The sequence below is a fragment of the Macrotis lagotis genome, chromosome 8 (genome assembly GCF_037893015.1).
Source record: "Macrotis lagotis isolate mMagLag1 chromosome 8, bilby.v1.9.chrom.fasta, whole genome shotgun sequence".
NCBI lineage: Eukaryota > Metazoa > Chordata > Mammalia > Peramelemorphia > Peramelidae > Macrotis > Macrotis lagotis.
The window spans coordinates 60,029,205-60,044,732 of NC_133665.1; the positions used below are offsets into that span (position 1 = coordinate 60,029,205).

Below are 15,528 nucleotides of genomic sequence, written 5' to 3' on the forward strand. Positions count from 1 at the left end.
CATGGCATAATCATGAATACTGACTTTCTAGTAGCTTAATTTTTTATTTCTATAAAATTTCTTTACTGTTGACTTGCATAAATCCTGTAGAGTTAATAGGCTAATTCTAAGAAAATGAATATAATTTAAAAAATAAAATTTTATTGATATCTTTATTTTTACATTGCCTAAATTTCCTGTGGAATCCCTCCCCCCCTTCATAACTCCCAGAGGGTCACTCCATATAACAAATAATTTTTAATTAACACATTTTCTATCATTCTTTTCTGTTGTTTTTTAACTGGTAAAATAAAGATATATTGATGATTTTGGTGGATTAAATTTATACCTTGCTATTTTGTTGATGTTTTGGTTTGTTTACTTAGAAAATCCAAGAAAACCCATATTATCTACAAGTAGAAATCTTAACCTCCATTTTATCCATGAGTATTCCTTTAATTTCATTTTCTGATCTTGTTGAGATAGCATTTTTTAGGATAATAATATGAATAAAGTGATATTGTTTCTAAAATTTCTCTATTACATAAAATACTTGCCCTTGAGTTAAAATTCTATTATGTTGAAAAAAATTCTTCTGTTTTTGATGTTTTGGTGGTTTTGACATAAAACAAATATGATATTTTATTAAAGTTTTTCCTATATCTATTGAAAAATTCTTTTTATTGTTAATGATTATGTGAATTATTTTCCTAATATTAAACTATCCATTTGGTTCAAGTATAAATGCTATTTGAGCATAATGAATTAATTTTGGGGGATAAATTTTGCTGACTTCTCTTTCACAGGGTAGAGATGAACTTGGTTTCTTAAAGGCTATGCCAGGGAGGCACAGCCTTCCTATAACTTTGACTGTGCTAGAAAAGATTCAGGTTTGGGCCTGGCAATAATACTATGTCTATTTTTCAAGGATCAGCTTTTGTGAAAGTAGGAGGCTGATGGTCAGTAGGATAAATGCTTATGAGGAACTCTTCGTGAAAAGAAGAAAAATACAAGATGGTCCATAGCCCTGTGGAGCTTCCACCTGTTTCTTTAGTTGCAAGGCCTGAGTTGCAGAAAATCAGGCAAAAGATGCTTAAAAAGTGCACAATTATCAGACAATCTTTAAATATTAATTTGAATTCTAAATATGAGGTTCCCAGGAGAAGCTGAGTTCATTCATTATTAGGGGAAGTTAATTATAGCAATAATGACATTTGCTTTAATAATAAAACTCGAATACAAAAATAAGCTGCTATTAAATGAAAGGACAGTCAGTCAATAAACATTTTTTTAGAAAGAATGGCTTGAGCTGCATGTCATCAATTTCATATGATATAAAGGTAATATCATCTTTGATGTAATTTTTTTTGCTTCTATAATTTTTTTTACTCAATCCTTCTTGCCAATTTTATTTTAGTCTCCATTAGGACAACATCTATTTATCATAGTCACTCTTTAAGCCATTCTGGAAGGTGACTTACTATTTCTCTCTTCTGGTATTATCTTCAGTAACTCTTAGACCAGGGTATTTCATTTTTTCCCTGCTTTTTGTTCATTTTCTTGTCCTTTTCCTTACATAAAAGGTTATTCTCTTTTGATATTCTTTAGTTTTTCTCCTTTAATCTCCTTTAATTTTTAACTTCTTGTGGGGTGAGATGAGGGAGAGTGGGACTCTGCAATTTCCTACTCCACCAATTTTCCAGAACCCAATTTTAAGTAATGTTCAAATATTTTCTTTGGCATCTGATATCAATGCCTTCTTGTAAGATTGAGCATCCAAAGTCTCTGTCTCTGTCTCTCTCTGTCTCTCTCTCTCTCTGTGGCACAATCACTGATCACTGTAAACCTGAAGATGCTAATGAACCAATCACTAATGAACATTAATGAACACTTAAGAACACTAATGATAGTTTATGGAAAAGTTAACATTGGATTATGTAATCATGAAGGAAATCAAGTACATTTTAAAAGTAATTCATTTGGAGCTGTCCTTGAAAAAATGACTAGACTGACTAAACGAGAAGCAAGGATTTAAGCTTTTCCCCAAAGTGGTCAATCAAATTCTGTTTGTGTTATTACAAAAGAATGGAGAAGTCTTTTTCTTTAAAGTCTTATTTCTCCCAAAGAGAGTTTTGATTCTCCATATGTTAAATATAAGTGACAACTACATTTCTCAACATCCTTCACAATGAACTAAATATTCCTTAGGGGGAACTTGATGGTGTTTGTGTACCACTGAGGTACTCATTACTCTTTTACAATCTTCCCAAGGATATTTGTGTTCCAGTGGTTTAATACAAGCATTTTTCATGGTATGAATTTCCTGATGGCAAGGTAAGAAACCTAGGCCCTTGCCTATCAGAACTCATGTACGAAACCTGAGGAATCCAGAAAACAACTGAAGACATTGAGCAAATAGAAGACATCAGTCTAGAATTCTCTGGATCCATACCGATGTGCACTCTCTTTGGGGAGGATAAACGATAATTCAGCTCCAACGTTGCTCTCCAAAATGGCGTTTGGAATGTGATGATAAACCAGACGAGAAATGTCACTGGTATTGCAATGAAGTTCCTTCACTATGATCATATGATACCCTGCACCTGAAAGAAGCCATTTAAAAGACTGGATGAAACTGTATGGGTTTTAATAGTTCTCTTCCCTAGGTTGTGCCTTAAGTTGCTTTGATTGACTTAGCTCCATGGGAGATGAGATAGTGAAAGAGTTAATCTTATTATTACTATTGAGAATCTTGTCCCCTATTCCTCATAAAAGAATTTGGGAAAAGAAATTTGGGGGCGATTAGCTTAATAAAGAACCTGTAATTCAGAAAGAAGGTTGCCAAAATTATACAAACAAGGCAAGGAAATTAGATTCCATTAGATTAATGTCCTGAGTGTTAGAGTTGAGTTTAAAGGAATCTATAGGGGAAAAAAATCCATTCTCTGGGACATTTATATACTCTCTGAGACATTTCTATTAGTCACTAATATGCTTTATCTTCACAAATGCTCTACCTAGGGCCAAGGATCCAGGAACAAAGAGAGGGAAGATCAGTGTAAGAAATTTCAGAAACTATTTTATGAAGTGAATCCACAAAGTATTTTACTAATTATGCTAGAGATTTGATTCTAAGTCAGTGTGAGGAAAAGGAGTAGACACATTGGTTTTCCTTCCCTGTTCTCACCATATTTGCGCTTGAGGAAAAGTGAAGAGCCACAACACTGCAGGTCCCCTTTGGCCATAATAGCAATTCGGTCCCCCAAAAGGTCAGCCTCATCCATAAAGTGTGTGGTCAGCACAATGGTGCGGTCATTTTTCTGCTGCTGAAGGAGATCCCAGGTGGCTCTCCGTGAAATTGGGTCCATGCCTGAAGTTGGTTCATCAAGCATCACTACCTACAGACCCAAAAGGGACAGTTAAAAGACTAGTTAAATGGTACTGTGCCACTTACCAAAGCAGATTCTGTTACATCCTTCTCTTGGTGAAAAAAATTCTTTCTATCATAATGGTCTAATGAGGAGAGTGTTATAAGTTTTATTTAGATATAGCAGCTGATATACGAGATATGTTATCTATTAGGCATTTACTTTTCTGGCTGAGATGAGAGATAATGGGGCAAGCTCAATTGACTAAGGACAGGTAATAGATCCAGGACTAAACTAGAATTAGAGATCCTTTCACTACTATGATTGCTTTAGTAGAGTCATCTTAGGAGGAATGATCTGTATCAGCTGCAGAGGGAGGGCCTGGTTTCACCCAATACTATACCTTAGAGCCTCCTATGAGTGCGATGCCAACAGAAACTTTGCGTTTCATTCCTCCACTCAGTGACTTTGAAAGTGAGTGGCGTTTATTCTCCAGATCAAGAATGTTCAAGATATGATTGACTTCCTCAGGACATTTTTGTTCAGATAATCCTTTCATCTAAGAGACCAAGTGATGGAGAGAACTTTAGACTGGAGTTTTCTGAGAGGAACCTGACCTTGCATTGTAGAGTTGATAGAGCACCAAACTTAAAGTCAGATGTGGGTTCATATTCTGCCTCAGAGACTTACCAGTCTTGTGAGGATTGATAAGTTACTTAATTATTTAATATCTCCCTTCTATTCCCCATCACCACCTCCTTCCCATCTCCCATCTCTTTATCTCTCACCATGGTTCTTTAAAACATAATCTGGAACCCAGGAAAGGTAGGAGTGTTGACTACCTCAAGCAAGTGAGCAAAGCAAAAAAAGATATTTATTTTTTATTTTTTTTTAGGTTTTTTTTTTGCAAGGCAAACGGGGTTAAGTGGCTTGCCCAAGGCCACACAGCTAGGTAATTATTAAGTGTCTGAGACCGGGTTTGAACCCAGGTACTCCTGACTCCAGGGCCGTTGCTTTATCCACTATGCCACCTAGCCACCCCCAAAAAAGATATTTATTTTAGGCTCACCTGAGCATAGAAGTAAAGGTGTTCAGCCACTGTCATATAGTCAAAAAGGACATCGTGCTGGGGGCATAAACCTAAGCTCTTCCGGATCTGAACTATATCACGTGAGATCTCATATCCATTGATATATGCCCGTCCACTTGTAGGGGGAAAAAGACCTAGGCAGAAGCAGAAGATAGCCTCACAGCTTTAGTGATAGCCTTCGTGACAGGACAGCTAAATTCACTCCCCCTCAGCAGTCAGAGATTAATGTGAGTGAGGCTGACCTCTTTGATGTTCTTTATTTGACATGATGCCTCTCTCAACTCCAGAAATTTCCACTGGCTATCTCTTACACCTGGAATGTTATCCCTCCTTGTCTCTACCCCGGCTTCCTTGTTGTCTTTCAAGTCCCAGTTATAGCCTGCCTTTCCAAGGGACTTTTTTTTTTTAATGCCAAGTCTTTCCTTCAAGATTATCTCCAGTTCATTAGTCTATATTGTCATTGTTTGTATGTTGTCTCCTACCTTAGACTGTGAGCAAGATCTTTTTATGTTTTTTGATATGCCTTTCTTTATATCCCCTAAAACTTGACTAGTGCATGGCAGGTGCTTAAGAAATGCTTGTTGCCTTGACTTGACTTGAACCCTCTCTACCCTTCTGGCTTACTCACAAAGATTAGCTGAATTTTCCCTTTTCCAGAAGGAATGTACTAGGACCTGGGAGAAACACAACAGTAATTAGAGGAATGATCCTTAATTTTTATGGAGACAGCACAAAATTGGTCAAAAGAATTTTAAAGTAACATACTAACAAGTACAAATTTATTTTCTTATTAATTGCACTAACTATTAAAGAAAAGAATCAAGATAAAAATGGAAGGGATTATCAGTTAACATCAAATAGACATTTTGAGATGGTTTAGAAGGATGTGAGAAACATGAAATACAATGTAAAACTAACATAATTAGAAGAATTTTATGTATGACTTATGCAATTAATCTCATTAAAACAATGAACTAATTAATCACTATAGCATGAAGATAATGAATTTTTCTTTCTATCCTTTCCTATGTTTTCTGATCCATCCTCTTCCATAGGCAACAAAATGATTTTCTTAAAAACCAAGTCTGACCATGTCACTTCTTACCTCAAACTCCAATGGTTCTTATTGACTCTAGAAATAAATTGCCTTTCCAGTTCCCTTAAGCTATGCACCAACATAAACATATTTTACACTTCACCATCACTCATAATGGTAACAGCTTCATATCAAGAATTATGAAATTCCACTCTCCTTACTCACACTAAATCCCAAGCTTCACAATGATCACAATCTTTGGTTCTTTGAATCATTCCTATTCTCTCAATCCATCTTCCTGTAGGTGGTCTGACTTAATTCTCTATCAAGCTTTGACCTCATGGCAGTTACTTCATTGGTTTGGTATTAGCCTTTACTCTAGAATCCTCTGTTTCCCTTCTCTTCTATCACACCTGTCCAACAAAGCCTTGTCTTTGAGTAATTCTTATGAAGTTGACCTCTCTGCTTCTGCTCCAGAGCTGAGTGTCACTTAGTGAAAAATCAAAGAATCAAGCTGATTTCACTTCAAATTCATGGTACATAATCTCAGCAGGAACCAAAGATACTTTTCAATAATCCTTGTATTCTATTCTTATCCACTGCCTGTTTGTTTCTAAAGTAATGGGACTTTTTTTCTTATCTCCCCCATTCCTCAACTGGATTCCTAATCCCTATCACTTCCAGCAGATGACTCGATCTCCTACCTCACAAGAAAATTGAGGTTGACTAAAATAATCTCCTTAAATTCCCTACTCGATTCCTCAAAATTTCTCACTATCATATCTTTTCATAAAAAGGAATATCCTTACTTTTTTCTAAACAAAGTATGCTTTTAGAAAAAATTAATTTTTATTCTGAATTTTAAGTAAAATAAGTATTTCCAACTAGAGTAAAATGGTAAAAGAGGAATACAAATGAAAATGAGAATCTGTTATGTACATCTTGCCTTTCTTTTTAAGCATATGCTAAATTCAACATATAATTTATTTTTTTTTTTAGATTTTTGCAAGGCAAATGGGGTTAAGTGGCTTGCCCAAGGCCACACAGCTAGGTAATTATTAAGTGTCTGAGACCGGATTTGAACTCAGGTACTCCTGACTCCAGGGCCAGTGCTTTATCCACTGCGCCACCTAGCCACCCCTCAACATATAATTTTCAAAGCTTTCCTGCTTATTTGTGTTTTCCTATTCTTTTTTTCTTTCTATTCTTCTATTCTCTTTAAATATGTTTCAACAAAACTGAGTTGTAGTTTTAAAACAAAAAGCCATTCCCCAATTGACACATGGTCAAAGGATATGCAAAGGCAATTTACAGATGAGATCAAAGCAATTCATAGCCATATGAAAAAATGCTCTAAATCATTAATTATTAGAGAAATGCAAATTAAAGCTTCTCTGAGGTACCATCTCACACCTCTCAGATTGGCCAATATGACCAGAAATGATAATGATCATTGTTGGAAGGGTTGTGGGAAATCTGGGGCACTATTACACTGTTGGTGGAGCTGTGAACTCATCCAACCCTTCTGGAGAGCTATTTGGAACTACGCCCAAAGGGCAACAAAAATGTGCATACCCTTTGACCCAGAAATACCACTACTGGGTCTATACACTGAAGAGATGATGAAAAAGGGTAAAAACATTACTTGTACAAAAATATTTATAGCAGCCCTGTTTGTGGTGGCAAAGAATTGGAAATAAAGTAAATGTCCTTCAATTAGGGAATGGCTTAGCAAACTGTGGTATATGTATGTCATAGAGTACTACTGTTCTATTAGAAACCAGGAGGGATGGGATTTCAGGGAAGCCTGGAGGGATTTGCATGAACTGATGCTGAGTGAGATGAGCAGAACCAGAAAAACACTGTACACCCTAACAGCAACATGGGGGTGATATTCAACCTTGAAGGATTTGCTCATTCCATCAGTGCAACAATGGGGAGCAATTTTGGGCTGTCTGCAAAGGAGAGTGCCATCTGTATCCAGATAAGGAGCTGTGGAGTTTGAACAAAGTGCAAGGACTATTCCCTTCAATTTAGAAAAACACAGATATCTTATTTTTATGATCTTGTTACCTCTTAGACTTCTTGTCTCTTCTCTAAGGATATGATTTCTCTCTCATCACACCCAATTTAGATCAAGGTACAACATGGAAACAAAGTAAAGACTGACAGAGTGCTTTCCGTGGCAGGGTGGGGGGAGGGAAGTAAGATTGGGGGGAAAATTGTAAAACTCAAATAATATCTTTAATAAAAATTAATTAAAAATGTTTCAACAATCATCTTTTCTTTATTCTGTGATAGGTTATCTTATTCCTAAATCCTCTGTCACCAAATTAAAACAAAAATAAAATCCCTGTAGCAAATATGAATAGTCAAGCTCCCACATTATTTGTGTCTAAAAATGTATATCTTATTCTTGGTCTGTCACCTTTTGGTCAGGATGTTGGAAGCATGCTCTATCATTGATCCTCTGGAAGGGTGGTTGGTTATATTACTGATTTGTTATTAAGGCTTTCAAACTTTGTATTTATAATGCTGTTATTTTCTGGTTTACTCTGTATCAGTTTATACAAGTCTTCCAGGTTTCTTTGAAACTTTTCCTTTTGTAATTTCTTAAGGTGTAATAATATTTCATTATATTCATATACTCTATATGGGCATCCCCACCTTGCTTCTAGTTATTTGCTACAAAAAGCTATTATAAATATTTGGGGCCTTGATCACAATGCAATATAAGTCTAGTACAGGTTTTTGCACCATCACTCCCCTCTCCTTTCCAATTTCCATCAAGACCTTGCTCTAGCAAGCATTGCCTCTCTCAACAATCTCTCTCTCTCTCTCTCTCTCTCTCTCTCTCTCTCTCTCTCTCTCTTTCTCTCTCTCTCCCTCTCTTCCCCACCCCCAAATATTTCTATTGGCCTATGGCTATGATCTCTTCTCTGTAATCTTTAAAGTCTTCTATCTAATCCTTTTAGTCTCTCCAATTTCCATCCCTACCCCCCTCCCTCTCTTCCTCCCCTTACTGAAAACTTCTTGAAAAGGCCATTTACAATCAGTGCTTCCTTCTTCCTTACTTCCTATTCCCTCTTCAAATGTCTGCTACCAGGTTTCTCCTTTTGCCATGGTTCTCTCATCTAGTTGACAGACAATAGTAGTCCCCCTTGAATTGTAACACAGATGATCTTGAAGAAATATCTCACCAAACAAGAAAATAGTGAGAGAAGATAAGAGGGCCCAGGACAGAGCCTTGAAAGACAACCATGTTTAGGAGACAAAGAAAGATAATCCAGCAAAGGATGCTGCAAGAGAGAAGGGAGAAAGAGAGAAAAGGGATAGAACAGGGGCAGGAAAAGTGCGGGGTGGGTATAGAAAAAAAAACAAAAAAAGCTAGCAGAGGATCATAATAAAAAAAACAGAATTTCAGGGTAGGAAGGAATGGCAGAGACCCTGTGGTTTAATGAACATCCAAACAAGAATCCCCTCAAAGCATCCTAGGCAGGTGGTCATCCAGCCTTTCTTTAAAGACATATAGTGAGGGGCAGCTAGAGGGGCCCCTCTAGACCATGGGTTCTTCACCTATCTTGGATTATGGACAATTTTGGCAGTCCAGTAAAAGCTGTAGATCCCTTCTCAGAATAATGTTTTTAAATGCATAAAATAAACAATTAAAAAGTAAACCAATCATAGTGAAAGATAGTTATCAAAACAATTTTTAAAAAAACAATGAACTCTGGCATTGGGGACAGTGTAGTAGGGACAGCTAAATGCTGCAAAGGACAAAAGCTCTAGGTCTAGAATCTGGAAGACCAGTGTTCCAGACATTGGGTAGCACAGGCAATTATTAGTTGTGTGGCCCTGGGGTAAATCACTCTCTGTTTGTCTCAGTTTCCACAACTATAAAAATGAGGACAAATAATAGCACCTACCTCCCACATTTCATCTGTATCTTATAAGTCAAGGAAGGAGAGGGTATTCAGGCAGAAGGAGTAGTACTGGTCATCAGCTAGATTGTAAGGACTTAAAAAACACATGGGGTGGTACAAGGAATAATGAGGAAATGGAGTCTAGATAATTTTTCTAAGGATTTTAGCAGTGAAAGGGAGATGAGATATAGGATAAGAACATGAACAAGTGGCAGAGAGGTGAAGATTTTTTCTTTTAGAGATGGGGACAATCTTAGCATACTTGTAGATAACAGCGAAGGAGCTAGCAGTAGGGGAGAAATTGAGGATGACAGAAGGAAGAGTATAATCAATGGGGCAACATCAAGAATTCTGTCTTCTGCTTTTTAAATAAGCAGAAGGATTAACGTCAGCAAAGAGAACTCATCCCATCTCTTCCTCCAAGAGTGAAACAAAGGAAGACAAGATGGTAAAGCCAAGATAACAATAATTTCTAAAACATTTTCTATATCCCAGGAAACAGGCACTGGGAACACAAATATAAGAAAAAACAACAGTGACTATGACAACAATGATAATCCTTGCTCTCAAAGAGCTTAAATTCTAATGGAGAAGACAAAAACATCCAGGCTAGCAGAAAAGATGGGGGGGGGGAGATACAGGCTAACTCATTCTTAGAGTGAGGCAATAGAAAAAAAGAATAGGAGATGATGCTGATGGCATCTGAAGCTAGAATATCCCAAATAAGCTCTATGATTTCCAGTCTCTGGGCCCTTGCTCATGTTCTACTTTTGTGCTGAGAAACTTACTGCTTCTTAAAAGCCCCTGTTTAATTCTTACTTACTTTTTTTTTGGTATAGCAATGTTGTGACTTGCCCAAGGTCACACAGCTAGTATCAAGTTTCTGAGGCGAAATTTGAATTCAGGTCTTCCTAACTCTAGGGCAGGTGTTCTAACCAATGTGCTACCTAGCTGCCCTGTCCCCTTACTTATCCTTTAAAATTCAACTCAGTTGTCACCTCCTCCATAGAGCTTTCCTAGATTGCTTTCCCCATTCTGACTTCAAAATAAAGTCTCTATTAGAACTCTCTTTATTTCTTTAATATTCCATGCACCTGTGATCACATAAATGTAGATATTCCTTTCCCTGATGGGAATTATAACCCAGTTATGCTTTTTTGTCCTTTATGTTTCTTGTTTCTGTTCTTTCACACATCATTTATGGAGGATTCACCCAGCAAAGCCTTTCCTCTGGAGTTTTTACAATTTCAGGATACCTATGGAGCACCCTTTGTTATCTTTTGCTTGAGACACATTTCTACTGACAATATATTTCCTTAATTTCTCAAACATTGCTCATCATTGGAAATATACTACAGTTTATTTGTATTCTGCAGGGACCTCTCTATTGCCCTCAAAGTCATCTGCCACATTAATTCCTTGGAAAACAGGATTCATAATCATAGACAACTGCTAGAAGAACAATTACATTGAAACTTGGGTTTTTGAATCAGGGGTAATTAGTAATAGTAACAGTAATGCAGAGTTTCCTAAATATAATCTAACTCCCATTCAATTCAAGGTCTAATTCATGGTCCGTCTGCAATGCTTATCCCAAACACAGAATACCTCAATAAAATAATTTTATTATTGCATGTTATGGTCATTTTTTCACAAATTAAATTGTTTTCCCTGAATAGGTTGTTAGATTGATCATGCTGTAAAAATCATGGAACTCATTGTGGAATTTTATGTCATTTGATTTAATTAGTACAGGCTTTCATCATAGATAGGGAATCCCTCACCCACTTTGTGGGCATTGTTTTAGTTGATGCCTCACCTAACACTGAAAAACAGGCAACTGTTGAAGAGTTAACACTTGGTTGCATTTGTTGAGGAGTCTTGAATTTGTCCTTGAGAGGTTCTAGTTTGGAAAAAAAATCTATAAAATTATATTTTATTGTGGTAAATGTTTCTTGCTATTAACAAAAACAAACCCAGTAGGATTTCATAATCTTTCTGTCAATTTTGTGCCCAAGAAGATATGATCTACTAAAGAAAAATAACCAGTAAAATCTATTTAATTTTCCCCTTCTCATTTTTTTTGAAAATCAAATGTTCCTTTGATAACCATTTAAATCATTTCCATAAAATTTTATAAAGATGAGGAAGTGAGCATATAGGCCAGAATTAAAGATACTTTTGGGGGGTATTAATTTTTGTATTATTTTGTTTTTCTTTTCTGAGATGTCTTGTAAATCAATCTCTCAATGTTGTTAAGACTGGTGATACTGACATAGGTTTCCTTATTGTATAACTGGTCTGATCCTGTTGCTTTTTCCTAAGTGACTTTTAAATGTTAAGTTTCCAATTTTGGTGGTTCCTCTGTCACTGATGATAATAACAGATAATTATAGAAACATTAAAAAATTTGCTACATTAAAAATATATTTGTTTTCTTGCCAAATTCATCTGTGAAGATACTTGGAATGATGTAGTTCATTTTGGTTTCATGCCAAATTCTCTCTAGATTTTTTACTTTTTTTCAGTTTTATAAGATGATACTGCTTATAATCTTCTACATCCTCTAGACTACTGTTTTATAAATTTACTTCAAAATTGGTGATGCCCTTAGCTACCATCTCTTTCTGTTTTGCATAGAGATCAAATGTTTGTTGCCTGATGTGATTTCTAGGCTTGTTTGGCCTTTCTTGCGACAATTAATTGATTTGGATTCAACTTTTCTAATAAATACTGATCATCAAAGTCTTTAATCTTTGCCTTTTTATATCTTCTACTTTTCCATATTGGCAGCCCATTTGTGTAGATCAAGTTAAAACCATTTCAATTGTTCAAGTGCCTCTCATTTTTAGCTTTCAAATCTGATGTTAATTTTGAACTGATTTTTGATATTACTCCCAAATCAGTAATGGTTGACTTTACAAATATTTACATGTAATATTATATATGATGTTCTACCTATCTATGTTTGGGTCTTATCTCCCTACTTTACAATAAGCTTCATAAGAATATGGATTGTTCCTCACTTAAACTAAGCAAATAGACTGTGCAGAGTTTTGTGTTTAGTAAATGTTTCTTACATGAATGACAATGAGAATTACTGAAACAGAAACAACTCAACCTAGGCTGGAAAGGAAAGGTCAGCTGATATCCAATATCTTTAGATTCTACAAACATGAAATGCCATCTATCATTATCCCCTTTGCCCCTCAGTTGGACTGATCCTGACCTGTGAGGATGGACAAGGTAGTGGTCTTTCCTGCTCCATTATGTCCTAGGAGAACAGTGATCTGTCCCTCATACATATTCAGATTCAGGTCTCTTATTGCTTCTTTTTTCTTATTCCTCACCATAAACATCTGTGGAAAAGGTAGAGAAAGAATAAATTTACATAAAACTCCAGGACTGGTGAAGGGGTTTACAATAAGTTAAGCATTAACCAACAGCTATTATTTGTAAATACAATATTTTTTTCCCCCTTGTCAGTATTTACTTCATTTAAAAATTAGCCTCTGAAGTGAAATAAATAAAATTCTGGTTCAATAACCAATCTCAGAGAGTAGCAAGAGATATTACACTGTATAATAGTGTCTCTTTCTTTTACCCTAATCTGTTTAACATTTTTATTCATACCTTTGATAAAAATATGGTTGGAATACTTATAAAAATTGGAAGCTGATGTAAAGTTTGGAGGGATAGAATTCACATCAGATAATAAAACTAAAATCTAAAGATAACCTGACAGGCTGAACTGTGATGAAACTTGGAAAGTATAACAAGACTTATATAGAGCAAAAATAATCAACTGAACATGTACAGAATTGGTGTAAACTAACATTTCACTAGAAAATTCTACTCAGGTGCAGCTGCTATTATTCCACAACATTTTCTCCAATGGAAGGGAAAGACAAAGGGTTGAGTCAGTTATCTAAAGCAAATAGGAAGCCCAGCTGAAGCTTAAATAGTCCTTTGATCTCTTCAAAGGGTATACCACTTTTAAGTGGCAGTCTCCTCCCACACCAAAGAAAAATTTAATAAGCTCTCAGACTGCATCAACTAAAGCCCATAATTCAGAATGACAGAAATGATAGTCCAACTGTATAGTCTTTCCTGGATAGACCACAGCTATAGAATTGTGTCTGATTTTGATTGTCATATTTTAGGAAGGACAGTGAAAAACTGGAGCATTTCCAAAGATATCTAGGATGGTAAGAGGACTCAAAACTATACTTCAAAAGGATTGGTTGAAGGAACTTTCAATGTTTAACTTATAGAAGAGGAAACTTATATTTGAAGGGCTCTCATGTGGATGAAGGATTAGAATTATTCTGCTTAGTCCAAGACTTAATCCATTGGGTGGAAGTTACAGGGAAGCAAATTTCAGCTTCACAGGAACAAAATTTTGGACCATTGGATAGCTGCCCAAGGAGGCAGATATCTTTCACTAGTGGTCTTTTTTTTTTTTTTTTTTTGCAAGGCAATGGGGTTAAGTGAAACTAGTGGTCTTAAAGAAAAGGTTGAATGATACTTGAGGTGCTGTAGCATGCTTTCATGCTGGCCTGTATAACCTGTGTGATCCCTTTGAATGGCTACATAATAATAATAAACCCAGAAGAGAGGGTTAAATAAGACATATATTTTTGCCTCCTAGTGTAAAAGAATATGAACATAGGAATCTGATTTGGAAGTATCTTAGATTGAAGATATAAGGATGTACATGAAACGGTGTCCTCTGGTTCTACTGATACAAAACCTATGTTAGCAAGGAAGGAGAAAGTTGAGGATGAAGATTTTAAGAATTCTGACAGATAAAAAAGAGAAAATGTTAATTCTGCTGGACAAATACCCCTTTCCTTCAAGCTTCATGTCTCTGGAACCATGCTGTAACATTTCCCAGAGGGATTTAAAGTCAAATATTAAAATGCTAAATTCTTCCTCTCTGTTCACTGTACTTTCAGGTTTTAGCATCAAATGAGACAAGAACACGAAAACTTTTGAGAAGGCAGGAATCACGCCTGAAGTACAAACTGACATAGATACAGCTACAGATTTCCAACCTCACTTTTACTTCCCTACATAAGTCTACATAAAAGTTACTACATTTCTGGAGAATACAAAGAAATGTTGTTAATTAGGTAAGCAAGTAATGATTTCCTTGAAGACATGCTCCTTCAGTTATACATTAATTAAAATTTTCAATCTCAACTGTTACACAATACCTTGGACAGGTGCTTGATCTTTATTCCAGCTACTAAATCTTCAGGTTCAGCCTCAATGTACTCAGTTTTTAAAACTTTCTCAGGATCATCCTCTTCCTCCTCTTTCCCCATCATAGATCTTTGATTCCCACACCAGTAGGAAGGCTAAGAAAGAGATCAAAACAGGATCATCTGATAACCAATTAATGACAATAATGATAAGCTTCAGTCAACGCAACATTATAATCTTTTGAAGCAAAACCACCTTGAATTTTGTTCTCTCTATAAATAAAATATCAAACATTATAGCATGAAACAATGTAAGGACTATCAGACTGTCTTCTGTGGGGGTGGAGGGAAGGAAGCAAAAAATTGTAAAATTGTAAAAAAAAATTGGGAGAAAAATTATAAAATAAAAAAAACAAAAGCATCAAACATTACTGAAAGTATAATTATTGGTCAAGAAGCAGTGGACAAAATGAATCAACTAGAATAAAGTCATGGTCAAAATGGTGGAGTAGAAGAATTTCTATCAAACTGAATCAATCAAGTTTTTTTGTTTCAGCTATCCCTTTTAACTGAGGAAACAGAAGTTAAGGAAAAGAGATAGCTTACTCCCTATTCTTCTGTGGCCATCACTGTGGTTCAAGTAAGCAGTGGAAGAAATAGAATAGTAGGGATAGTTTCTACCTTCAAAAGATCAAATAGATCTCACCATCAAGAACTCACCATCAAGAAAAAATACCAGGGCTGAGGCATACCATATTCTCCTGGAAAGACAGCTTCCACATACCAGGTCACCAAAAAATAGAAGGTAGAATCAAATAGCAGCATTATCAACACATGCCCAAAAGTAAAGTCATCATCAACATTAACTGGTTTCATAAGGTATTTCCATTGAATTCCCATTCCTGGAACAAAAAAGAATAAACAA

General features: G+C 35.8%; 1 protein-coding gene across 2 annotated transcripts in view; it reads right to left on the reverse strand.

Moving 5' to 3' along the window:
- ABCA3 (ATP binding cassette subfamily A member 3) overlaps window positions 1–15,528 on the reverse strand; it is a 123,966-nt gene that overhangs the window by 35,289 nt on the left and 73,149 nt on the right. For both annotated transcript variants that reach the window (XM_074197262.1, XM_074197263.1), the window contains exons 10-16: window positions 15,324–15,505; window positions 14,616–14,759; window positions 12,626–12,755; window positions 4,417–4,571; window positions 3,751–3,906; window positions 3,167–3,377; window positions 2,432–2,582 (exon numbers count right to left, since the gene is read on the reverse strand). In XM_074197262.1, the coding sequence (XP_074053363.1) occupies window positions 2,432–2,582; window positions 3,167–3,377; window positions 3,751–3,906; window positions 4,417–4,571; window positions 12,626–12,755; window positions 14,616–14,759; window positions 15,324–15,505 (1,129 nt within the window). The remainder of the gene's footprint in view (window positions 1–2,431; window positions 2,583–3,166; window positions 3,378–3,750; window positions 3,907–4,416; window positions 4,572–12,625; window positions 12,756–14,615; window positions 14,760–15,323; window positions 15,506–15,528) is intronic.